The 25,046-nt window shown below is 46.4% G+C and overlaps 1 protein-coding gene across 3 annotated transcripts; it reads right to left on the reverse strand.

The window, feature by feature from the left end:
• Nucleotides 1-4,934: 4,934 nt before the first annotated feature.
• CNTROB (centrobin, centriole duplication and spindle assembly protein) lies at nt 4,935-24,930 on the reverse strand. Of its 3 annotated transcripts, none has more exons than XM_070394164.1 (19): nt 23,731-24,930; nt 22,475-22,559; nt 22,149-22,230; nt 21,372-21,495; nt 19,856-19,972; nt 19,525-19,641; nt 19,084-19,182; nt 17,336-17,572; nt 16,856-17,002; nt 10,990-11,123; nt 10,338-10,463; nt 9,955-10,117; nt 8,798-9,056; nt 7,465-7,622; nt 7,127-7,190; nt 6,784-6,954; nt 6,500-6,632; nt 5,736-5,808; nt 4,935-5,487 (listed from the first exon to the last, which is right to left on the reverse strand). In XM_070394164.1, the coding sequence occupies exons 1-19, from the start codon at nt 24,016-24,018 to the stop codon at nt 5,362-5,364; spliced, it is 2,703 nt and encodes a 900-aa protein (XP_070250265.1). In that variant the 5' UTR covers nt 24,019-24,930; the 3' UTR covers nt 4,935-5,361. The 3 variants fall into 3 exon arrangements, with proteins under 3 accessions (XP_070250265.1, XP_070250264.1, XP_070250263.1); XM_070394163.1 differs by having other exon boundaries at nt 7,465-7,601; nt 21,372-21,528; XM_070394162.1 differs by having other exon boundaries at nt 21,372-21,528.
• Between the last annotated feature and the right edge of the window lie 116 nt (nt 24,931-25,046).

Below are 25,046 nucleotides of genomic sequence, written 5' to 3' on the forward strand. Positions count from 1 at the left end.
TCTAGGATTAGAATTGAGACCTGCCTCAGCACTCCATGAAACCTCAGGTCTCCTTTGTGACTCTGGGCTTCAAGCAAACAGGTTCACACTGTGAAAATATTGGGTTGATAGAAAACTCTCTACTGCAGGGTTTGCCTAAGACTAGAATTCCTCCAGGGGGAGCTGAAGTCCCTAAATTCTACCCCAAACTTGAAGAAGATTCTAAAATCATTGCTTCTGTTGAAGAGGAAAAACTTCCCCTCTGCCCTCTGAAATTCAGTGCTGAGGGTCTGTGAATTACACTGACAAAAGACAGATTAGCAGGTTTATTCACATACGTATGCAGGAGCTGACCAGGGCTGGGGATCAAACCTGAAACCCAGGTATGTGCCCTTGACCAGGAATTGAACCTGCGACCCTTTGGCGTGCAGACCAACACTCTGACCACTTAGCAACACCGGCCAGGGCTCAATTGTATTTTTGTTAAAATTGGCAGTTGTACTCTTTTGTTTTATTTTTTAAAAATATTTTTAATTGATTTTGAGAGAGAGAGAGAGAGGAAGGGAGAGGAGAGGAGAGGAGAGGGGGGAGAGAGAGAGAGAGAGGAAGAGAGAGAGAGAGAGAAACATCGATATGAGAGTGGATCAGCTGCCTCCTGCATGCCCCCTACCAGGGATCAAGCTTGAAATCCGGGCATGTGACCTGACGGCCACTTTTGGGTTCATGGGATGATGCCCAACCAAGTGAGCCACACCAGCCAGGGATGATTTCTACTTTTAAAGCAAAAGTAATAAATTTTTCAATTGTATACACAAATTAACACTTCTCTATGATTGCCGTAAGACAATTTGAAATGCTGGTTCATTTGCTGATGTGCAAAAGCCCCAATCCAGGCTAAATAAAAGCAATTTTGGGATATCAATGTATAAATTACAAATGGCGGTCTATATAAAAGACACACATTAATGCCCTGGCCAGTGTGGCTCAGTTGGTTGGAGTGTTGTCCTGTACATGGAGGGTTTGATTCCTGGTCAGAGCACATACTCAGGTTTCAGGTTTAACCCCCGGTCGGGTGACCTCCTGGTTATAGGTCAATGCTCAACCTCTGAGACACACCAGCCGGGCCTTCCTTACTGTTTATCTCATGATTTTCTAAGTTTATCTTGTACTATCCCAGCTCTAGACCTGGAATCAGCCATTTCTCGAAGGAGCCCTAGTTCCTTTTTAGTAGAGAATGGTGTTAAAAAAAGAGCTGGATGCTAGGTGTGTTGTTAATGGGTTATTATGGATTGAGCTGTATCTCCCCCAAAAAGATACGTTGAGTCCTACCCCCAGTACCTCTGAATGTGACCTTATGAAAACAGGGTCTTTGCAGAAGTAATCAGTTGAGACCAGGTCATACTGGATTGAGGTGAGCCCCAAATCCAATGATTGATGTCCTTATAAAAATGCCATGTGAAGACCCGGGGGGGGCGGGGGGGGGGGCAGAGAAAACACCAGTGACAACAGAGGCAGAGATTGGACTGATGTGTCTACAAGCCAGGGAACATCAAGGATCACTGATGCCCTAGCCGGTTTGGCTCAGTAGATAGAGCATCAGCCCATGAACCAAGGGGTCCCGGGTTCGATTCCCATCAAGGGCATGTACCTTGGTTGTAGGCTCCTCCCTGGCCTGGGCCCTGGTTGAGGCTCATGCAGGAGGCAACCAATCGATGTGTTTCTCTCCATCGCTGTCTCTCTGTCTTCCACTCTCCTTAAAAAAATCAATGGCCCTAACCGGTTTGGCTCAGTGGATAGAGCACCGGCCTGGGGACTCAAGGGTCCCGGGTTCGGTTCTGGTCAAGGGCATGTGCCTTGGTTGTGGGCGCATCCCTGGTGGGGAGTGTACAGGAGGCAGCTGATCGATGTTTCTCTCTCATCAATGTTTCTAGCTCTCTAATCCTCTCCCTTCCTCTCTGTAAAAAATCAATAAAATATATATTTTTAAAAATCAATGGAAAAATATCCTCGGATGAAGGTTAACAATAAATAACACAAAAAACAAAACAAGAAAAGGATCACTGGTAACCACTGGAGGAAGTATCCTCCCCAAGAGCCTTCAGAGAATATGTAGAATATGTCCCTGCCAAAACCACGTTTCAGACTTCTAGCCTCCGGAACTGAGAATAAATTTCTATTATATAATACCACGTAGTTTGTAGTAATTTGTTGGAATAATCCTAGGAAAATACAGGGCATTGCTGAGGAATAGGTGAATGTACGTACACACACCAATTTACATCTATATGTACTTCCGTATCTATTTTGAAGCCCACAAGTCCACACTGATGCATTCAATAGTGAGAAACCTGGCTCCCACTGTTCATAATATGTTTATGTACTTGATCAACCCCCGTATGTAGTCATCTCGCACCACACCCTCCTCACACAGATGCCCTCTCGCACCCACCACTGCTCTGACACCTTGCCAGGCCATCCTGCCAAATAGACTCCCTTCTCACCTCCAACACTGAGTCAGGCCGCCCCTGTGAGGGCCCCATGCTGGACTGGCCTGTGCTGGACTTGTTTTCAAACTTGATATAAACAGTGTACCGGATATTTCCTTCTGCAATGTGCTCTCCCACTCAGCATTAGTTTGTAAGTTTATCCATGTTAATGTATATACCTTCAGCTCATCCACTGGTACTGCTGTGTGGTATTTCATTATATGAATCTACACCACGACGGACGTTGGCTCGCAGGTTTTGCTCTGACATTCTTGGACTTGTCTCCTGGTGCACACACAGGCAAGTTTTTCTAGGGCATCTCCGTAGGGACAGAGTCACTGCATCCCAAGGTGTGGGCATCATCACATTTTTTATTTAATGCAAAAATATTTCCCAAAGCGATCTACTTTCCTCTCCTGGGCCTCTCTCCAGTAGAGCACAAGTAGAGCTTCTATTGCTCCATGTCTCAGCAACACTCGACATAGTTGGGCTACTTTATATAGTCTGGTGCGTTTTTCCTTTATCTGCACAGTCAATACTGATTGCTAATTGTCCGCCCAAATCCATTCTTTCTTCGTCCTTAGATCTTGTACAGTAATAGAGTTACAGCTGCATACATGGCAGCCAACTAGGCTACGTTTCCGAGTAGATGTGGCCCGTGACCAAGGTCTTGCCAATCAAACAAAATTGACGTGTGGTATTTCCAAGTGTGGGCCTTATGACATTGGACATGGCTCTTTTCCCTTCTTGCCAGTTGAGAGTCCCACGTGACAATGATCTTGCTTCAACCACACAAATAATAACACTGACCTAGGGGATGGCAGAGCAACAAAATGGAAGGAACCCGAGACCCAGGTGACCATGTGCAGCAGGACCACCCCCCTGCTCTGGACATTACCAAATAAGCTTGGCCCAAAAGCCATGTACCATTGGGTTTGTTATAACAGCTTAGCCTTTACCCTAATACATTCTACCACCGGAGCCTCCCCTACCAATACCAAGTAGCTATGCGAGTCCTCAGGAGGCAAAGTCCCATATCACACCCTGTGAACACCAAGTGAAACTTGACCTTAACTGATGCGCCCACCTCGTCTAAACGCGGGCTTTTATAGAGCTCCAAAAATATTTTAATTTTTCTCTCAGAACATTCCCAAGACAATTATAGGAGGAAAAATGGGGGGCTGCTTGACTGTGGGTTTTCTCCTCCTCCCCAGCCTCCTTGGTGGTATTTGGTGAAGAAGCAGACTTTTCTGTGGGTACAGCATATTTGCAAAAAGTGAAAATAATTAGCTCACAAAATGGTTAAGTCAGCACTGTGCCCTTTTCTGATTTTGTTCTGGAGAGCTGGAAAATATTCTCCTGTCTTTAATGTTAAGAAAAATGTAGGGCATGCTGACTGATGGTGGCAAGTTGGAATCCAAGAGATAATGAGATAAGACTGGGTGTTCATTTGGCCAGTTTTTTAAAATGTTATAAAACCCTTGCTACCGAAAACGATACTGTGTCATAAGTCACAGAGTTTGGTCAAATCAATTTTATGTATTTGAGGTAAAAAACAGAAAAGCAAACATCTCCACAGGGGGGTGAAGAGGCAGCTTGAAAAGCCCCCGAGCCTAGTGCTGCTCCTCCGCAGGTTTGCCCCTTGTTTCTTTTAAAAATATATTTTATTGATTTTTTACAGAGAGGAAGGGAGAGAGATAGAGAGTTAGAAACATCGATGAGAGAGAAACATCGACCAGCTGCCTCCTGCACATCTCCTACTGGGGATGTGCCCGCAACCCAGGTACATGCCCTTGACCGGAATGGAACCTGGGACCTTTCAGTCCGCAGGCCGATGCTCTATCCACTGAGCCAAACCGGCTTCGGCTGCCCCTTGTTTCTTTGCCAGCGAGAGCAGTCCTGAGTGAGACTGGTGACCACGCTGTCCTGGCCAGAGTCGGGGCAGGAGAACCCACACACCTGCTGGTCGGGTGTGTTTATCTTTTCCTCCTCTTTCCCTCTCCCAGGGGCTAGGAAGTTACTTTTTAGGTGGGAGGAAATAAGACCTAATTAATATGAAATGCTATGTGAGTCTGTATCCCATTATATCTATTTTGGGCCTAACCGAATAATTCAGGAGCAAATAGAAGGACTTCACAGACTCCATAGATTCTCTCACTAAAAACGCTCACCTAGGCCCTGGGCGGGTGGCTCAGTTGGTTGGAGCATTGTCCCATTCACCAAAAGGTTGTAGGTTTGATTCCCAGTCAGGGCACATACCTAGGTTGAGGGTTCAATCCCAGGTCTGGGAGTGTACAGGAAGCAGCCAGTTAATGTTTCTCTCTCTCTCCTTCCCTCTCCTTTCTGCACCCCCTCTCCCTTCCTCCTTTCTCAAATCAATTATTTTTTAAAAAGTTAAAATCTTAAAATAATTATCTGCTCCTGAAAGAAAAATCTATCTCTCCAACAATCAAATTTTTACTCAAACTCTTTCCATAACTTATTCTTTTATTAAAAAGTTTGTTTTTTCTGATTAATAATACATACTTGTTTTAGAAAATTTGGAAAACACAGGAATGTATAAAAAAAATAAAAATCATTCAAAATTACACTGCCAACCACAGCTAGTCACTCTGTAGGTTTTAGCCTTTAAACATTGAACCTTAGCTCATTAAAACTTCTCCAATCTAGCCATAAGACGGTCCTCATGTAAAATAGAATATAAAGTAGAATATAAAATAGAAATGTAACGTATAAAAAACATACTCAAACAGAATAAAATGAGGTTTCTTTACAAAATACTTTCCTACAAAACCTCCATTTGCCAATTCCTAAGAGTCACAGACTCTAACACAGACTATCGAGCATTTATTAAAAGAGTAACAAGAGCACGAAGAGGAGGAGAAAAGGCAAGGGCTCATCTCCAGATTCCCGCCCGGCTCCTCACGCCGCCAGGGGCAGGGTGTCCGCTTTTCTTGCGCGCTGGAGGCTTTTCAGTCTTAGGGACTGTGGCCAGGCGGCGAGGGAGAGCCTGGGAGGGAACCTGGGAGTTGAAGGGAGAGAAGAGACAGTCAGCACTGTGTACCCTCATCCCCACCCCGCTGAGGAAAGGCGTCATGCCTGGAGAGGACCAGCATCTTTCAGCAAAGGGAGGGGCCACTACAGAAAATGGAACAGGGATCGGATGGGCGAGGCCACAGAGAACAGAGCCGGCCAGGGAGTGAGTGGAGTTGGAGGAACGAGTGGGTGGGAGCCCTTCCATCCCCCTCCTCCTGCCCTGCTTGCGCTCACCTCTTTCCGGGGGACCTCACCCACGCGGGAGTCTGTGTTCCTTCTGGGGACAGTATCCCCTCGGCTGTCAGTCCTGCCACACAAGGGAGCAGGATGGGGAAGCAGTTCCTCCCACTCCCCCCAACACTGAATAGAAGAACTACTCCCCAACTCTGTCTCTTAAGAAGAAAAATAGCCCTGGCTGGTTTGGCTCAGTGGATAGAGCATCGGCCTGCGGACTGAAGGGTCCCAGGTTCCATTCTGACCAAGGGCACATGCCTGGGTTGCGGGCTCGATCCCCCAGTAAGGGGTGTGCAGGAGGCAGCCAATCAATGGTTCTCTCTCGTCATTGATGTTTTTATATCTCTATCCCTCTCCCTTCCTCTCTGAAATCAATAAAAATAAACAAGATAGACCTGGAATTAAATAGGAGGAGATATAAGTGGAACCAAATACTGAGTTATACTAGGAAATCACAGCCCAGGCTTCAGAATTAAGAGCTGCAGGGTAAAGAAGACAAAACTAAGGTAGAAAGACATTGTGAAGAGACTTTTTAGAAGCAAAGAAAAAAACAAACTATAAAGGAAGAGACAAAAGAAAGGTGGGGAGCAGTGAGACAGGAAAAAACGACTTGTTGATGTACATCTCACCCTCACTTTCCTCCCCAGAAAAGAGTACTCAATGGACAACATACACATCCCTCTCTTCCCTGCCTGACCCATTTGCCTGCCCACAGTCCAGATTCTACCCACTAATCCTTCCTCCCTTCCCTCCCAGGCTGGTACCCGCTCTGTTCCAGCCTCTTCAGGTAGAGCAGCAGGTCCTCAGCAGGGAGTGCCCCCCAGCCCCGAGCCTGGTACAGTCGTAACAGCTGAGACATCTCCATCAGCTGCCTCGAGGACGCGAGCCCATTTCCACCTAGAGACACATCAGTGATGGCTGTCATCCTAGCCCTCCTCCCCCAGCCCTCATCCCATTTCCTAGGAACCCAGAGGGCCTTTGTTCGAAGTACTGGCTCCACACCCAACCCCTTCCCTTTTTATCTCTCAGTAAACCATGACCTGCTTACCTCTCTCTGGGGAGCCGCTGCTGGGACCACTGCTCTGTAAATGGGTTGAGGGAAGCTCATGGACCCGGAAAAGATTAGACGCCATGGCTAAGGGTACTTTAGTTTTATGGACAGGGGGTGGGAGGCGTGGCACGTGAGGGGCTTCCTCCCAAGATGGGACAGTCGGGGGAACTAGCAAAAGGAAAGAGATCAAAGAATCAGGAAATGAGCTAAAGAGCCAAGGAGGTCCTGCCCCCTGGCCTTTATTAGGCTCCATCATCTTTGCCAGCTCCTCAAAGTCCTCCCCACACAACCCACTCCCACTTTTCCAGGCCAGCCCCAACCTCCTTTAGGCTGCACTCACCAGACTTAGGGGGTAACAGGTCCACAGAGGAGTCCTCATTGTTCTGGGGTACTGTCTCCAGCAGCTGGGGGACAAGAGAGTAAGGTTCCCTCAGGACCAATAAAGAAAGAGACTCAGGTATCTGAGAGAAGCAGAAGCTGGGGAAGTAAGAGCTACAGTTGGTCACCTAAGTTCCAGAAAGGATTTACGAGACAGGAATAAGACTGAGAGAGCAAGAAGCTGGGACAAAGTATTCATCCAAAAAGGGAGATGAAGCCAGAGGCCTGGACTCCTAGAGTAGAAAAAGGAAATGAGGAAGGAAGAAGAAAAAAAGGTGGGATGAGTGGGCCCTCTCTTACCTGGTGCAAAAAATGCTTGAGGCCCTCCAGCTGAGAAGGGGGTGGCAGCCCTGGCTTCAGGAAGCCATCCCCATCTGACCCAGGGTCTTCCTCAGGGAATGGCCGCTCTGCTCTGTGATCCGGATGGAAGGCTCCAGCTGCAGAGGAGAAGGCCCCAGCTGTAAAGTGAAACATGTATGTGCGCATGCACATGTGTATGTTGTAGGGGCAGGGGTTCCTCCACAACTCAGCTCACCAAATGCCCCCCAAAAAGAGGCCTATTAAATATACGAGGGACATTGCAGCAAGGAGAAGATAACGAAAAAGTAAAGTAGCTGGAGGAAAGAGTGGAAGGGGACTGAGAGATGAATCAGCTGAATTCTAAGAAGTGTAGATGGAAGGGGAAAGCTGTAGTACCCAGACTCTAAATAAATAAATCTATAATAATAAAAGCATAATATGCTAATTAGACCAGACAGCCAAACGACCTTCCCAATGTCCTTCCGGACGACCTTCCGAACGAAGCCGGGGTTGCGAGGGCCAAGCCTCTTGCACGAATTTCATGCATCAGGCCTCTAGTACCACCATAAACTACTTAAAGAACCAAAACTAATATTCAGGGGGAACATCGATGTGAGAAACATCGATTGGCCACCTTCTGCACACACCCCAACCGGGCATCAAACCCACAACCTAGGTATGTGCCCTGACTGGGAATTGAATCTGAGACCTTTTGGTGCACAGGGCAACACTCCAACCAAATGAGCCACCCTGGCCAGGGCATCCCTCATTCTTAATTCAATCTGGGTTATCATGTTTGCACCACACAGAGCACCCCATCCACCCAAGGTGCACACTCCCAAGGTTAGCCGATCTAAGGGACTGTTGCGCACCCATCAGATTGCTTCTCTTTAAACTGGACCTAAGGAACAGACACCATGGTCTCTGTAAGGTTATCTAGCGTCTTGGCTGGTCAAATCCATGTTCAAGCTAAAGTTATGAGAGCTAAAGTCCTGAGTAGAGGAAGTGCTGGTCTACCAAGAGAGAGAAGCAGATGTGCAGGGAGAGGCAGTCAAGAGTCCATGCAAGCAAGGCCGAAGGGAGGAGGAGCAGCCGCCTCAGCCCCTGATAGCGCTGCTGGGTCCAAACTCCAGTTCTCATTAGGTCCATGTACATCACATTTCCATGAGCTCTCCCTGCCTTTATTCAAACCAACTTGAGTAGAATTCTACTCCTTGCAACCTAAGGTCACTCAGACATCTAAATACTCAAGTCCCAGACAGAAAAGCAGCGAGGTAAGAGGGAGCCAATTAGTGCAGGTAAGGGGAACCCAAAGATGCCTGTCCCCAGTTACCTGAAGAGGAAGTGAGATCTGGCTTTGGCTCCAGGGGCTGGAAGGAATGCTGGCTCTGGAAAGGGGGGTCCAGCAGGAGGCTAAGGTCTGGGGAGGAGCTGCAGAGAACAGGTGGAACTCCAGGCAGCTCGTCCCTGGCTTCCCGGCTCTGCTGCAATACAGGCTTTAGGGCCACGGCCATGGGAGGCACAGTCCAGTTCCTCCTCTCCCCCTTCTCTCGTTCCTGAGGCCCAGGGCTGGAGGGGCAGGCGGTTGGGGCCTGGGCATAACAGGGAGCACAAAGAAGGGTCAAAGCCGAGTGCATTTAAAGAGGCAAGACACGGTACAGATTACAAATTAGTAGAACTTCCTTAAAGGAAGATGATAGTATCTATCAAATTTTAAAATGCTTATTTTTGATCTTATAATTCCATTTCTAGAAATTTTATAGATATATTTGCACAAAAACATAGATTGATGATATTTATTGCAGCAATTTGTAGCATGTAGCAAAATATAGGCAACAACTTTAAATTCCACCAGTAAGTACTTAAATAAGAAATTATACAACAGTGTAAAGAAGGCTACCGTTTGTGGGGGGGGGGCACTCAAGACACCAGCAACAGTGCTTCTTCTGGGGAGAGGAGCCGGGAGACTGAGGTGCAGATATGGGATGGAGGTTGCTTTCACTGTGTACCTTTTTGATCTGTTTGGATTTTTTTTCTTACCATGTGCATGCTACTACCTATTCAAAAAAACATTTTAGCTAATAATAAAAATTTCGTAATTAAAAGAAGCAGGAGATGCCAACATAAGACGGGTCAAGGGTGAGACTCTCAACCCCACTCGAGGGAAGGACTTAGCAATAATTTTGGCCCTTTAACATCATAATTCAACTACCATTTGGCAAGACTAATATGTGCTCCTCACCACCTCTTGGGTGGAGAGAAGAGAGTTAGGCCCAACGCAGTGAGGCCAGTCTGGGTGAGCTATGGCCATGGAAAAAAGATTTCTTTTGATGAGACAGTTATTTCTGGGAAAAGCACACAGATTTAAAAAAGAAAAAAAATGCAGGTCCAAGGACCTGAACTTAGGAGTTCCCTTGGGAAGAAGCTAGATTTCCAAAGAAGGGATCTAGACACAACTCTGAGCGGCTTAGCTTAAGGGGTAATGCCTACTGGGGGGGTGGCAGGCAGGGTAGAGGTGCCCAGCAGGTGGTTTGCCTCCTCCCAGTGGGCCTGCAGCATGGCTTGGAGTCGCTCTACCAGCTCGGCCCGCTGTTCCTCCAGCTGCTGGTTCCTACTCTGCAGTTCCCGCACTCGCGCCTGCTCCCGGGCCAGTCTGAAGAAAAGACGGGAGAGCTGATGTAGGGAGCCTTTGAGAAAGCAGACTTGGAATAAGAGGAACCAAAACGGAATGTCAGAGACATCGGAAATCCTGACAGGAGGTGGGGCCAATGCAGAAGAGGAAGGTCTATGGAGGGCAGCTCTCACCACTCCCAGGCTGGGCTTTATGAGCAGGGAAAGGACCAGGCCTCAAAGGGGCAGCCAAGGACCAGCACCTGAGCTCGTAGTCCTGAGCCACCTGCTGCTGCCTTTCCTCTCGTTCTGCCATTTCCACCTTGAACTGAGCCAACTGAGTGGACAATTCCTGCTGGTGCTGTCCATTGAGGTCCTGCAACTGCTTCCTAAGAGGACACAGATGAGACGAGAAAACTGAATGTGGAGACAGAAGTAAGCCAGCATGTGTGCCCGTGAGACAGCCAGCCACAGGCAGCCAGCAAGACACAGCACAGTGGGCTCAGGGACGACACGAGGACAAAGCTGGTGTCTTGGGATGGGCTCCCCAGAAGCAGAGGCTGAGATGAGGATTTATGGGAAAATAATTCACTTAAGAAGCATTTTCCTAAAAAAACTGGTAGGAGAGTTGGGATGAGGGGAAGTGAGACTGGATGGGGAGGAGGCTCGATCCCACAGGGCAGCTCTGGAGATGGAGTAGGTCACAGCTCGTCACTGTCCCATCAGTCACTGGGTAAAGGCTACGCCCTCTGGGAGGAAAGTCACCAAGCACTCTGGCTCTCTGTGCACCTGCAGGCAGCTGTCCCCTGGTGCGGCAGCCAGCATGTGGGAAACGACAAGGGCTCAGAGAGGATGTGGGCGGGGCACGGACACCTGTGTGGCCGAGGAGGGGCAGCATCCAGGAAGTCCCAGTACCTGTGCTGTTCCCTCAGGGAAGCTGCTTGCCGCAGGCTGCTCTCCTGAGCCTGGGCCAGCCGCTCTGTCACCCGCTGCTCTAGCTGCACAGCCAGCTCGGACTCCAGCTGGATCCGCTGGCTTTCATACCGGGCCTGGGAGAGAGGAAGGTGGGTAATAGCTCAATTCTGTTTGGAATTAAGAGAGGACCGACGATAGGATGTAGACAAAACCCATGTGCCAACATGGCCCCTCACATGCCCAAAGGATGAGAGTCAGGAGCTTTGCCACGGGAGTGGAAGAGGTTCCCTTTCCTTTTAGAGCAGTGGTTCTCAACCTTCTGGTCCTTTAAATACAGTTCCTCATGTTGTGACCCAACCATAAAATTATTTTCGTTGCTACTTCATAACTGTAATGTTGCTACTGTTATGAATCGTAATATGCAGGATGGTCTTAGGTGACCCCTGTGAAAGGGTCGTTCGACCACCAAAGGGGTTGCGACCCACAGGTTGAAAACCGCTGTTTTAGCGCATGAAGTACTCACACCTTGTGTGTACACAAAGCTGAAAATGACTCTGGACAAAGAAATGTATTTTTTTAACCAAAATAAATGTTAGGTAGAGTAATCAGATTTGTCATGTGTCAGCAGTAACAGTACCTGATAGTCAATAAATGTCAGTGTCCCTTCCTCCTAAAGCAGAACCAGGCTATATCACTCTCCATTTTCTCAATATTTCTTTTTCAACTCACTGAAATGATTTCTACTTATCGTATACGTCATGCAAAGAATTTAATGTCTAAGTCCAACAGTGGTGCTTTCTCAGTCTTATGTGGTCTTGCTGCAACATCTGCCACCTACACCTACCCTTCCTCCTAAATCCATGTTCCCTTGGTGCCCATGATGCCGCCTGCCACCATCTCCGTGTTTTCATTCTATCTGACTGCTCCTCGGACTCAGCTGATTGCTCTTCTTCCTTCTGTCCATAAAGGTTGAATGCTTCCTTCAGTCCTGTCCTCAGCCTTCTTTTGACCACGCACTGACACTCTGGCCACTGGTGCTTCTGCATGTGTATAATCAATGTTTGGCCTTTAGGCCATGTTTTTTGCTGCCATTTATACTTTGAACACTTTCTCAATCTCTCTCTCTTTAGCCTAGGCCCGTGGTCGGCAAACCGCGGCTCACGAGCCACAGGCGGCTCTTTGGCCCCTTGAGTGTGGCTCTTCCACAAAATACCACGTGTGGGCGTGCACGTACAGTGCGATTGAAACTTCGTGGCCCATGCGCAGAAGTTGGTATTTTGTGGAAGAGCCGGTATTTTGTGGAAGAGCCACACTCAAGGGGCCAAAGAGCCGCGTGTGGCTCGCAAGCCGCAGTTTGCCGACCAAGGGCCTAGAGGAAGGCCGATGGAGGGCGAAAAGATGGTTTTAAGAACAACTATTGAGCCCAGCCAGCATGGCTCAGTGGTTGAGCATCGACCTATGAACCAGGAAATCATGGTTCGATTCCCGGTCATGGCACATGCCTGGGTTGTGGGCTCAATCCCCAGTGGGGGACAGCCGATCAATGATTCTCTGTCATCACTGATGTTTCTATCTCTCTCTCCCTCTCTGAAATCAATAAAAATAGATTTTTTAAAAAAAGAACAACTATTGAATAACTATTTGGATACACCTCAAACACAATACATCCAAAATGAGCTCATTTGGTTTTTTACCCTCAAACCTTCCGTCCCTATTATATTTCTTGCCCTAATTATTGACACCGATCTCCACTGAAACACGAAAGCTATTTGAAACCTGTAGTTATCCTTGACTTCTCCTATTTCTTTACCCCTTCCAACTGATCGTTCCATTCTATTTCCTTAACATCTAATTTACCCCTCCACTCACCACTATGTTAGTTCAATATTATTTCAAGTCTAATTGACCTCATTGCCTCTACCATACCCTCTCCCCTCTCCCATTCTGGCCCCAATAGATCCTCCCCTTCGTGGCTGGTAAGTATCCTAAAATACAAAAATGTGCAATTTATTCCCTTGTTTGAAACCCTTCAAATGCCCCAACTGGCTAAAAAAGTTCTAGCTACTTAACATGACTTACAAGGCCCTTTATGATTCCCCACCACCCATCTACCTCACTTCTCCCAAATATGTCCCAATCATACCAAACTCTTGCACTACCCTAAATTGTTTAAAAAATGTTTTAAATTGTGGTAAGAAAATCATAATATGAAATGTACCCTCTTAATCCATTTTAAGTGTACATTCGAGTAGTGTTAACTATATTGTTGTGTAGATTTCTAGAACTTTTTCATCTCATAAAACTGAAACTCTATACCCACTAAATGATGACCCCCTATTTTCCCCTCCTCCAATCCTGGCAACCAGCATTCTACTTTCTGTTTCTATGATTTTGACTCTAGATATCTTGTTACCTAATTTCTTTAATAAAAAAAATAATAATATATATTCCCTTTAAGCCAGCAATTCCACATTTAGGAATCTGTCCTATAGAAGGGGTACCAAAGACTATGCACAATGATGTTCACTGCAGCACTGTTTTTATAGTGAGAAATTGGTATCTGTGTAAACTTCTCTTCAAAAGAAAAATGCTTAAGTAACCTATGATTCATCTATTCCTTGCAATATTATATAACCCTTAAAAAGAATGATATACATCTGTATGTACTGACATGGAAAGGTGTCTATGATCTGAGGTTAAAAATCTTACAAGTTGCAACAAATACATAGCATGTTCACATATTTTTAATGCACCAGCCCATAAATGAGAAGGCTCTGGAAGGAGGCACACCAAATGGTGTGATAAAAGGAAGCAATCAATGCTTTTTACTTTAGTACCAGAGGCCCGAGATGAATGGAATTCGTGCAAGATTAGGCCTTCCTTCTCCTGGCTGCTGGCACCAGCTTCCCTCTGGCACCTGGGACCTGGGCTTCCCTAGTAGCCCCGGCTTCATCCGGAAGGACATCCGGTCTAATTAGCATATTATGCTTTTATTATTATAGATATTTGAACCTGTGGTACAGATAACTTTTATTGTATTTTAAAAACAATTTTTAAAGTTCTCTGAGAATTCTACTTTGAGCCATACATGTAGAATTGGTGCTCCTTTTTTTGTCTTTGATATTTACCTCTGGTAATTAAACTTTGATAATTTAGGTATGCATGTTATTATTTCTAAAGTAACCCATATACAAGCAAACAAACAAACAGAAATTGAGTTTATGACTTTGAAACTAGCTGAGGAAGAAAAATGTCAATGAGTAAAATGAGCAAAAATTAATGAATCTAAAAGATACAAGAAAGGAGAGAAAAATAAACACTGAATAGGCAAGACAAAATAAGATTTAAAGTAAAGCACAGATCGAACTATGAATAAATAGATTAAACGCTAATGAACCTCATGCTCTGACTAAAATACAAATATATAAAAGTTGAAAGTAAAAAGATTAGAAAAATGTTTGCCAGGAAAATTCTATTTTTAAAAGAAAGGCTGGTAGAACTCTATTAATATTAAGCACCCTAAGGCAAAAAGCATTATAAAAGATAGTCATCTTGTAAGGATAAAACATCTAATTACCAGAAAATGATATAACAATTTTAAAATTTATATGCATCTAATAACATAGCCACAAAATGTATAAAGCAAAATTGACAGACTGCAGGAAAAATAGACAAATCCACACTAAGGAGATTTAACAGAAAAAAATCTATATGGTTATAATGGTCTAAACAGTTAACAAACTAGACACACATTCAAAACTGCACCCAAACACTATGCATATTCTCAAACACACATGAAACATTTAGAAAAGCTGACCATATATTAAGAGATAAAATAAATCTTAAATAATTTAAGTTATAAAAAAAGAATATTCTCCCATGATGTCCAAAAGAAACTCTCAAATAATATGAGGTGGGGAAGGGAGAAAGAAGAAGAGGGTGGGAAGAGGAGAGAGGTTGAGAGAAAAAAGAGAGAGAGAGAGAGAGAGAGAGAGAGAGTGTGCAAGCCTAACCAAGTTAGCAAGCATGGCTCAGCAGTTAAGTGTTGACCCATGAACCAGGAGGTCACGGTTTAATTCCCGGTCAGAGCATATGCCTGGGTTGTGGGCTTGATCCCCAGTGCATAAGGCAGCCAACCCATGATTCTCTCTCATCATTGATGCTTCTATCTCTCCCTCTCCCTTCCTCTCTCTGAAATCAATAAAAAATTTTTTTAAAAAGACTGTAGCAATTAGTCTTAAAAAAAAATTGAATGTCAACTGTAATTGAAAAAAAGGTAATTATCACCATAAATAAACTAAATAGGGAATTTTGTATATGCCTATGATTAATAAAACAAAACAAAAAGCCATGATCCACCTATATATTTTCTTTTTTAAAATATATTTTATTGATTTTTACAGAGAGGAAGGGAGAGGGATAGAGAGTTAGAGACATCCAGAGAGAAACATCGAGATCAGCTGCCTCCTGCACACCCCCTACTGGGGATGTGCCCGCAACCAAGGTACATGCCTTTGACCGGAATCGAACCTGGGACCCTTCAGTCCGCAGGCTGATGCTCTATCCACTGAGCCAAACGGGTTAGGGCCACCTATATATTTTCTATAAGAGACTCACTTTAGATACAAAGATGCAAATAGGTTGTAAGTAAAAAGATAGTTCATGCAAATAGTAACCAAAAGAGAGCTCAGGAGCTATATTATTGTGGGAGAAAATAAATTTTAAGTCAAAAAAAGTTATATCAAGAAGATATTAGCACCCTGGCCAGTGTGGCTCAGCTGGTTGAGCATCATCGCATGCACTGAAAAGTTGCCAGTTTGATTCTTGGTCAGGGCACATGCCCAGGTTGCAGGTTCAATCCCTTGTCGGGGTGTGTATGGGAGGTAACTGATTGATGTTTCTCACATTGATGCTTCTCTCTCTCCCCACTCCTCTCTAAAATAAATAAAAACATGAAAAAAAGAAGATAGAACAATTATACACATGTATGTACCTAAGAGTGCCCCCAAATACATTAATAATTGACAGGAATAAAGAGAGAAATAGACAGTTCTACAATAATAGTTGGAGAGTTCAATACCCCACTTTCAGTAATAGTAGAACAATAAGGAAATAGAGGGCTTGAACACTAAAGCCAGGCACTATTCTGGAATTCTTCAATAAATAGACAAAAATCCTTGCTTTCATGGATCTTACAGAAAACAAACAAGATTTTAAAAGGTATGCTACGTAGTATATTAGGAGGAAAGTTAAACAGGGAAGGGAAATGGATTGTCAGAGGTTGCAGATTTTACTCAGTGTGGCTGGGGAAGACCTCACTAAGAAAATGACATTTGAGTAGAGTAGTTCTTACCCTCAATTATTGTTTACCAACTACTTCACAAATGTGTGCACTAGACAAATTCCCACCTGGCTGGAGAGCTCCTTGTAGGCAAGGGCTGATCCCAGCTCCTAGCACAGAGCTTACATGGCGGGTATTCAACAGGCTTACTGAATACACAAGTACACATATACATCTAGCACCAATTCAGGAGTGACAGCAGCTTATAAATTGCTACTTATAAGTTGTTTACTAACATCCATACCGTTGGTCTCCATGATAAATTAGTTTCCATGTGGTCAGTCCTCCAATTCAATGAGACAGGTGGAAGAAGTGTGCTTGTTCAAACACTGGTCTAACTAACCCAGAAATTGAATATCTTCTTAAGTCAACCACTAATAAGGGAAAGAAATCTCTGAGATGGACTTGCTCTCAGAAACTTATTAATTTGCCCTTAACACACATTTTACACATAAAAACAAAGGCCCATAAAAATCTAATTAGAAACGTGAGTGTTCGCCATGACTCAGAGTTCCTTCCACTGACCTGCACCAAGCTCATTTCCAGCTGCAGGGCGTCTCTCTCTCTCCGGGCTGTATCCAGCTCTCCTTCTACCCGGCGCATCTCGGCCTGCATCAGTGCCAGCTGCTCCCGGGCCTCCCGGGCGGCCTGGGCTTCCCTCTGCATGTTCCCCTGAGAAAGGGAAATCAAACTTAAGTACATATCTAATTTCCTGTCTCCTATTACCTCTATTCCCCAATTCACCCCCAACATACCCGAAAACCCAAGCTTCCTTTCCCTCCCTTCATATTTGATCTAGTTTCTAATCTCTGTTTAACCCTACTCTTTGGTTTTCGTGTATTTGATGCCCAAGCCCTTCTAGCTGGCCCTACAATCTCCATCTTGTCTCCCACATATAGTTCTTCACTCTCCATCCCAGCCCCGTATACCCCACATTCTGACATCCCATCTTATTCAGTTATTTTGCCCTTCATCTGTTCCCCATTGCCCAACTGCTGCTTTTACCTTTTCCCTTTCCAGCTGAGCCTGGCCCTCCTCCTGCAGGGCCTGGTAGCGCTCCTTAAGCTGGCGCTCTTGCTGGGCCCAGGCCTGCCGCTCTTCTTCTAGGGCAACTTGCAGTGTCTCCAACTGTCGATGCTCACTGATTTGCCCAGCACGAGCCTCATCCCGTTCTTCCTGCAGGGCCCGGCACTGCCGCTGTTCTAGCTCCAGGCTCAAGGTCAGAGCTTGCCTTTCCTCTTCCTATAGTCCCAGGATAAAACCAAGATCCTCAGCATGCCCTCAAGAGACCAGCAATCTGCTCCTCCACCCCCATACAATGTGCCTGCTGAGAATTATGTCCATTAAAAATACAAAAGCTGACACGCCTACAGGATTATAATATGATAAGAGCTTTTGTTCCAGAAATAGGTAAATCTGGGTTAAAATCTCAGTTTGAATCCCAGCTCTGTCATTTACTATGTGTTCACATCCTTATCTGTGAAATGGGCAGGCATAATATTAGGGTCTACCTTGTGAAGATTAAAGTAAAAAGTGTATGTAGCCCTGGTCGGTGTGGCTTAGTTGGTTGGGCATCATCCCATGCACCAAAAGGTTGCCGGTTCGATTCTTGGTCAGGGCACATGCCCGGGTTGCGGGGTTGATCCTTGGTAGGGGGAGTGCAGGAGGCAGCTGATTGATGTATCACTCTCACATCGATATTTCTCTCTCTCTCCCTCTTCCTCTCTCTCAAAAAATCCATTAGAAAATCCTTTGGAAGAAAAAAGTATATGTAAAGCATTTAGCACTTAGTAAGTTTTCAATATATAAAAGCTATCACCATCATAAAAAATTCCACAAAGAATAAAAAACCCAGCCTACTATCATGTACTAGCCAACCAGCAACCTTCATAACACGGTTGGATGTAGCCTGTTAAGATTTTAAGTACCAGCATGCATGTAGCAAGCATGTGTCATGCATGCAACAAGTTCCAAACCTGGCTACTAATTCATATGGGTAATCACCTTATCATTTCAGCAATAAGAAACATGAATGAGTATCATCCCTTTTTTGGCTATGCCCTAGACTAGAATTCCCAAACCTGGCTGAACAAAATCACCTAGGGTATTTCTGAAAATATTTAGGTTCCTAACCACCATCATATATCTACTGAGTCAAAACCTCTGGGGATGGGTCCCAGAAATCCGTATTTTAAAATAATCCCCTAGATCAGTGGTTCTCAACCTGTGGATCTCGACCCCTTTGGGGGTCGAATGACCCTTTCACAGGGGTCGCCTAAGACCATCGGAAAACACATATATAATTACATATTGTTTTTGTGATTAATCACTATGCTTTCATTATGTTCAATTTGTAACAATGAAAATACATCCTGCATATCAGATATTTACATTACGATTCATAACAGTAGCAAAATTACAGTTATGAAGTAGCAACAAAAATAATTTTGTGGTTGTGGGTCACCACAACATGAGGAACTGTATTAAAGGGTCGCGGCGTTAGGAAGGTTGAGAACCACTGCCCTAGATGTATGTGGTGAGGATGTAATTTGCAGTCTCTCAAACTTACTTGGTGGCAGAGCCCTTTTTGGAGAGTATCTAGCAGAACTAGTGTTCTAAGGAACACACTTTGAGAAATACTGCCCTGGTGTAACTAAAGTTTTGAATTCCCACATCCACCAATTGCCCATAGCCTTCTAGAAGTAATTAACATAACAGCCTCTATTGGAATTAACCCAGCTCGGCATTCTTACCAGCATCTCTCTTTCCCGTTGCTGTATTCTGGCACCTTCCTGCTCGCGATTCAGGGCCTCCAAGGCCTCAGAAAGACTTTGTTCCAGGCGGGTTACTGTCTTTTGGGAAGAGAGGTACATAGGACAGAAGAACTGAGGGGAATCTCTATATGTTATACTTCAAAAAGCATTAACAATGTAAACTTTAAAACGAAGTCATTTTTAACTAAATGACTTGAGAGCCAAAAAGACTGCATGGTGTAGGGAAAGCTGGGAAGACATCAGTGATGCAAGTTTAACAACAGAAACAGTGAAAGGAGCAGAAATAGGAGAGAATTGTCAGGCCAGTTACTGCAAGATTGAGGTCAATCTGTTAGGACCTAATCCCAGAGCTATTTCTACTCCCCTTATGCTAGCAATCAGTGATCTAGGTTCTAATTCCATGTAAAACACATTGCCCACCTCCTGCTGCTTGCTTCTAGTGAGTTCAGCTGCCTGGCGCTCCTCCTGGAGTCCCCGAAGTACCTCTGTGCGTTCGGCTTCATGCTGGTTCCAGCCCTCCACCACACGGGCCAGGGTCTCGGGAAAGGAAAGTCAGATGGAATTTCAAAATAACATTTTTGTCCTCTTTCTGTCCATGGGGGTAAGATCAACAGTCACCTTCTCCCAGGAGTCAGTAACCCACCCCTCACCCCTGCTCCTAGCATGAAGAAAGAGATGCTGGTTGGCCACCCATTTACTATTCCTTGGTGCTCCCCGTGGAGAGACCCAGCACATTCTGCTAGCCTGGCACCTTGTCCAGTTGTTCAATCATGATGTCTTTCTTGCGGTCAGCAGTTACGGCCACAGCTAACTGCTGCTGAAGCTCCAGCACTCGGGTCTGTAGGCTCTGAATATGGCGCTCGCAATGCTGGGAAGAAGGAGTGACAGCAGCTTATAAATTGCTACTTATAAGTTGTTTACTAACATCCATACCGTTGGTCTCCATGATAAATTAGTTTCCATGTGGTCAGTCCTCCAATTCAATGAGACAGGTGGAAGAAGTGTGCTTGTTCAAACACTGGTCTAACTAACCCAGAAATTGAATATCTTCTTAAGTCAACCACTAATAAGGGAAAGAAATCTCTGAGATGGTCTTGCTCTCAGAAACTTATTAATTTGAACAAGCACACTTCTTCCACCTGTCTCTCTGGAGTTGGCCCCAAACACTTTCCATCTCAAGCAGCCATAAGGAAACTGAGGGCTGCCATCCTCAGTCTGACCAAGCACCAAACCTTCCACCTCCTCTAGGGGAAATGGACTGGAGACAGGAAACGGGCTGTGTCCCAAGAACAGAATAGAGTTGGAGGAAAATCGGGGATTATAGAGCAGGAACCTTAAGGCCCAAGGCCTCCACCACCTTCCTCTGCCATCTCAGAGAGCAGGGGCTTAGCTTCCGGGCTCTCCCCTTCCCTGATCTATGGACCTTTTGGCAGAAGTGCAGCAGCCCATGCTGCAAGGAGTGGCGGTTATTCCTGCCTGAGAAGCTCATTGAACACAATGATTAAACAAAGCAAGGATAAAGGCAAAAGCCTTTCATTCATGCCCAGGCAGTTGAAAATAGAAGACAGAGCCCGGCTGACGTGGCTGAGTGGTTGAGCATCAATCTATGAGCCAAGAGGTCATGGGTTCGATTCCCGGTGAGAGCACATGCCCAGGTTGCAGGCTTGATCCCCAGTAGGGAGAATGTAGGAGGCAGCCGATCAATAACTCTCTCATCATTGATGTTTCTATCTCTCTCTCCCTCTCCCTTCCTCTCTGAAATCAATAAAAATATATTTAAAAAAAAGAAAATAGAAGACAGAGTTCCAAAAATGACAACATAATCGATGATTTTTCTTCTGCCTTGTGTCTCTTTCTTCCCACTTCAGACAGGCTAAGGTGCAAAGAGATAAAGCTCATTACATCAGCAGCTATAAGCCTTTGTACAAGACAACAGAGTTCACTGTGTGTTCACCACATGCTTATGGAGTGTTTCTATGTGTTAGGTATATTCTAAACCTTAGGAAGACAGTGCTGAACAAGGAGCTTAATTTTTAGAAGGCAAAACAAGCAAGATCTTTCAGATTGTGATAAGCTATATGAAGGAAATGAGAGTAATGACTGCCTAGAGGAGAGGTGTGCCGTTTCAGATAGGATGGTGAAAGAAGGTCTCCCTGAGAGCCATTTGAGTAAAGTCCCAGTTTGTGGGCCCTTAACCCTCTGCCTTTTTTAGCATTCAGCCCTTTTCTAATCTTTGCTACTTTCAAAAGGAAGCTTAGATATCTCACCTTTCGGCGGGTATGCTCTGAATCCAGTGCATCTCTCAGGCCCTGGAAATCCGGGGGGTTGAGTGGGGGTCCTGACCGAAGGCTGGTGTAACGGGGAAACAACTCCTCCAGGGCTTGGGCTGAGCTAGATGGAGATAAGTCTTGCAGGGGCCGGGTGCTGAGCAAACCAGGTAGAAATATTAAGGTTGGGAAAACTTTTGAGACCCATTAGTCCAACCGTGACATCTTACAAATGAGGAAACTAAAACTCAGAAAGAGCAAGAGACTCGGCTGAAGTCTTTAAGTTAGGCAGTGATCCCATATAATAAAAAGCTAATATGCAAATTGTCCCCTGGACCCGGAGTTCGACCAGGGGGTGGGGCTGGTCGGCCAACTGCCAGCAGCCCCTCCCCCCACCGCAATCAGGGCCAGCAGGACCCCATCCATGCAAGAATTCATGCACCAGGCTTCTAGTAGAACCATAAATAGCACATAGGTTCTATGATTCACTCTATAGTGCTCCTTCCTCTATGCCACACTTCCTGTGGTAAAAGTCTCAGCAGAAGCAAGCTAACTCTCCTGGGAGAAGGAGGACTAGAGGTGGGGAGAAGGCCAGGTACTAGTCAGCAGATGCCCACGTTCCTGAAGGAGTAAAGGGAGTAGAAGATAGGAGAGAACGGATAAAACTAAAAGCTAAGTGACAAGTGTCTTAGGTCTTAAGAGGTACAAGGGCAGTAAAGGAATAGAACACTCGGCTTTCCAAGAAAGCAAGCTAGAAGAATCCCAAGGAGAACTCACTTAAGCAAGGTGGCTGTGCTTTCACTGTCAAAGGAGTCTTCTTCCCGTCTCTCTGAACCAGCACCTGGAGTAAGGGGATCCCCTGCAGGGAGGCAGAAGGACCCACAGCCAGGGTCAGGTAAGGAGAGAACAGGGACCACTTGGAGAAGAGAGCAGAGCGCCTTCCTTTCTACTTCACCCACTCCTCCGGCCCCTCTGCCAAAGAATGGAGCCTTTCCTCCGGAAATCCTGTCAGAGGCCTGGGTTCTCCCGCAGCCACTTCCTTTCTCTACGTTCTCCCATCCCGTAAATCCAGGTTCTCCTTTGTGGGGAAGGGCTTTACTCACGATAGGCTGTATCACGTGAGTTTTGGAGCATGCTCTGGAGTTGGCCCCGAACACTTTCCATCTCAAAGATATGCTTGGAACCATCCTAGAAAAAAGTAACACAGAAACCAGAAGCAACTTGAATAATCTATATTCAACTACTGCCAGGGTAGATGGCATCCAGTACCCCCTACAACCCAATACCTTTTGCTCCAGCACCTAGAAAAGCAAGAACAGGAGAACTTGACCCAATAAGGGTCAGACACTCAAATGTGTACAGAAGCCAGACAGGTTGTGTGAATAAGTTGATCTGGCACATTAAATTAAACGTGGAGAGGATTCTTGCCGACTAGAGAGCAAATACCCTGCCTAAAGACTGTGTAGCCCATGGTTATCAGCTTTTCAAACTCTGGAAGGCCTACCAGTCTGCAAATTGTTGTGAGACCTTTTCTATGCAACACTAATATCTTCTCTGTAACATGTTTACTAAACTACTAGAGGCCCGGTGCATGAAATTCATGCATGGGTGTGTGTGTGTGTGTGTGTGTGGCGGGGGGGGGGGGGGGGCCCTCAGCCGGGCCTCTACGCTCTCCAATCTGGGACCCCTCGGGGGATGTCCGACTGCTGGTTTAGGGATCGGGCCTAATCTGGCAGTAGGACATCCCTCTCACAATCCTGGACCGCTCGCCTGCCTGCCTGATCGACCCTAACCACCTCTGCCTGCTGGCCTGATCGCCCCCTAACTGCTCCCCTGCCGGCCTGATCACCCCAACTGCCTCTGCCCCCGCCACCGTGGCTTTGTCCAGAAGGACGGCCAGAAGATGTCTGGTCTAATTAGCATATTACCCTTTTATTAGTATAGATGCTTTCGTTATTTACATGCCTAATTTTGAACCATACAATCAAAACAGTTTTGAGCTGGAAGGCTCTTAGCATATGTTGCTCTATCCTTAAGTCCCTAGTTACTTTTTAGGATGGAGAAAATTTATCCTCACCCTCAGCCCCCAAATCCTAGTCAAAGCACAGCAACCTAGCCCACAGTGCAGGTATCTCTGACAAAGGAAAACACTGGGAAATTTCACAATTTCCCAGATTACGGTGTCCCAGGCCACTCTCCCCCTCATACGCATTTGCTTCCGGAAACAAGCATGACTGTGTACTTAAAAGGAATTTGAAATCCAACAACAGTTCAAATCTTAATAAAGCTTTTTGTTTTTTATCACCCCCAATCCCAAAATCTTAGAGCCCCCCCCCGCCCTCCCGCCCCTCAGACACACCTCCCTCATCTTTTTCTTCAAGTTGTTCTCCAATCCAACAGACAAACTGCGACTCAGCTCCTGGGCCAAGCTGTCTAAGCCCTCATGAGGCGGGAGGGAGGCAGAGGGTAAATACAGCTGCGCTCGGGCTGTGGCCTCAGCCTGCCGGCTGCGGTGCAGGGAGGCATAGAGCTGGGAGGTCACCTCCGAGGACACTTGGTTCAGCCCAGGGGCTTCTGAGGAGTCACTCAGGAGATCCTCTGCCCGCAGCGGTGAACTGGGACTGGTAGCTGATGTCGATGTCGCCATGAGTACAGGGAAGAGAGAACTGGAGACAGCAGAGCTGGGAATTCCAGGTTCTGCTTGAGGAGAGTCCAGTGGGGAAAGTGCACAGAAAAGGAAGGTCTGGGAGAAAGGAGGAAGGCTCCAAGCCAAGGAACGTTGGTGAATAAGGGTCTGGAGGCTTTCTGGTTAGAGGAAAGGTTCCCACCCGTACCTCCGGGCATGGGAGAGAGCAAAAGCATCTCCTTCCACAGCTCCTGGAAGCTGCGGAAAGGGGGGATGCAGCCCGGAGTGGGGACAGAAGACCTGTGGGGCAGCAGCACCTCTGCAGTTCACCTAGTGCTGAAAGTTACAGGTCAGCTTCTGCACAGGCGACGTCCCTGGTCAACTCAGCTCTTAAATCCCCACACCCAGAACGTGCAAACCAAGAAAACCCCAAATCCAGTAAGGGCCTAACTTCTGCCCAGCTGCCTCACTTGTAGGTCAACTGCCTCCAGTCTCAGAGGCAGGGATGTCAGGCTCCCCGCACCCCTCCGCCCACTGCACCTCTCTTTTCACTGCACCCTCCGCCCACTGCACCTCTCTGCTCACTGCACCCCTCCTCCCACTGCACCTCTGCCCACTGCACCTCTCTTTCCACTGCACCCTCCGCCCACTGCACCTCTCTGCTCACTGCACCCCTCCTCCCACTGCACCTCTGCCCACTGCACCACTCGGCCCTCTGCACCCTCCGCCCACTGCACCCCTCCGCCCACTGCACCGGTCTACCCAGGGTCAACTCTCCTGAACACCCCCTCCAAGCAAGAAAGCCATGGCCGGACTCCCTAGAATCCCTCCCTTCCTCCTACCCCGAAGGAAACTTTGTGGACTCGGTCACAGCCTCAGAACGTCCCTAGAGAGGACGCCGCCCTCAAACCTAGCCTGAGATGCTCCACCCGGTTCCCCCGTCCCGATTACCCCACACCTCCAGTCCTCAGCCCCCCAATTTGTCAAGGTGAGGACAAGCGACAGCCCCCTCCCCCGAGCCCGGATCCGGGAAGACCGAAACCTCCCCT

This window comes from Myotis yumanensis, unplaced genomic scaffold (genome assembly GCF_028538775.1).
Source record: "Myotis yumanensis isolate MYYU_CA2020_CCGP unplaced genomic scaffold, mMyoYum1.0.hap1 SCAF_16, whole genome shotgun sequence".
Lineage (NCBI taxonomy): Eukaryota > Metazoa > Chordata > Mammalia > Chiroptera > Vespertilionidae > Myotis > Myotis yumanensis.

What these genes read in the sequence shown, in the direction of transcription:
- CNTROB (XM_070394162.1), bottom strand. Translation starts at nt 24,018, where the DNA reads ATGGCGACATCGACATCAGCTACCAGTCCCAGTTCACCGCTGCGGGCA. An exon ending in GCTCAGGACTACGAGCTCAG is followed by an intron (nt 10,118 to 10,337) that starts GTGCTGGTCCTT and finishes TCTTTTCTTCAG; the next exon opens with ACTGGCCCGGGAGCAGGCGC. An exon ending in TCAAGCATTTTTTGCACCAG is followed by an intron (nt 7,191 to 7,464) that starts GTAAGAGAGGGC and finishes CTTGTCCCCCAG; the next exon opens with CTGCTGGAGACAGTACCCCA.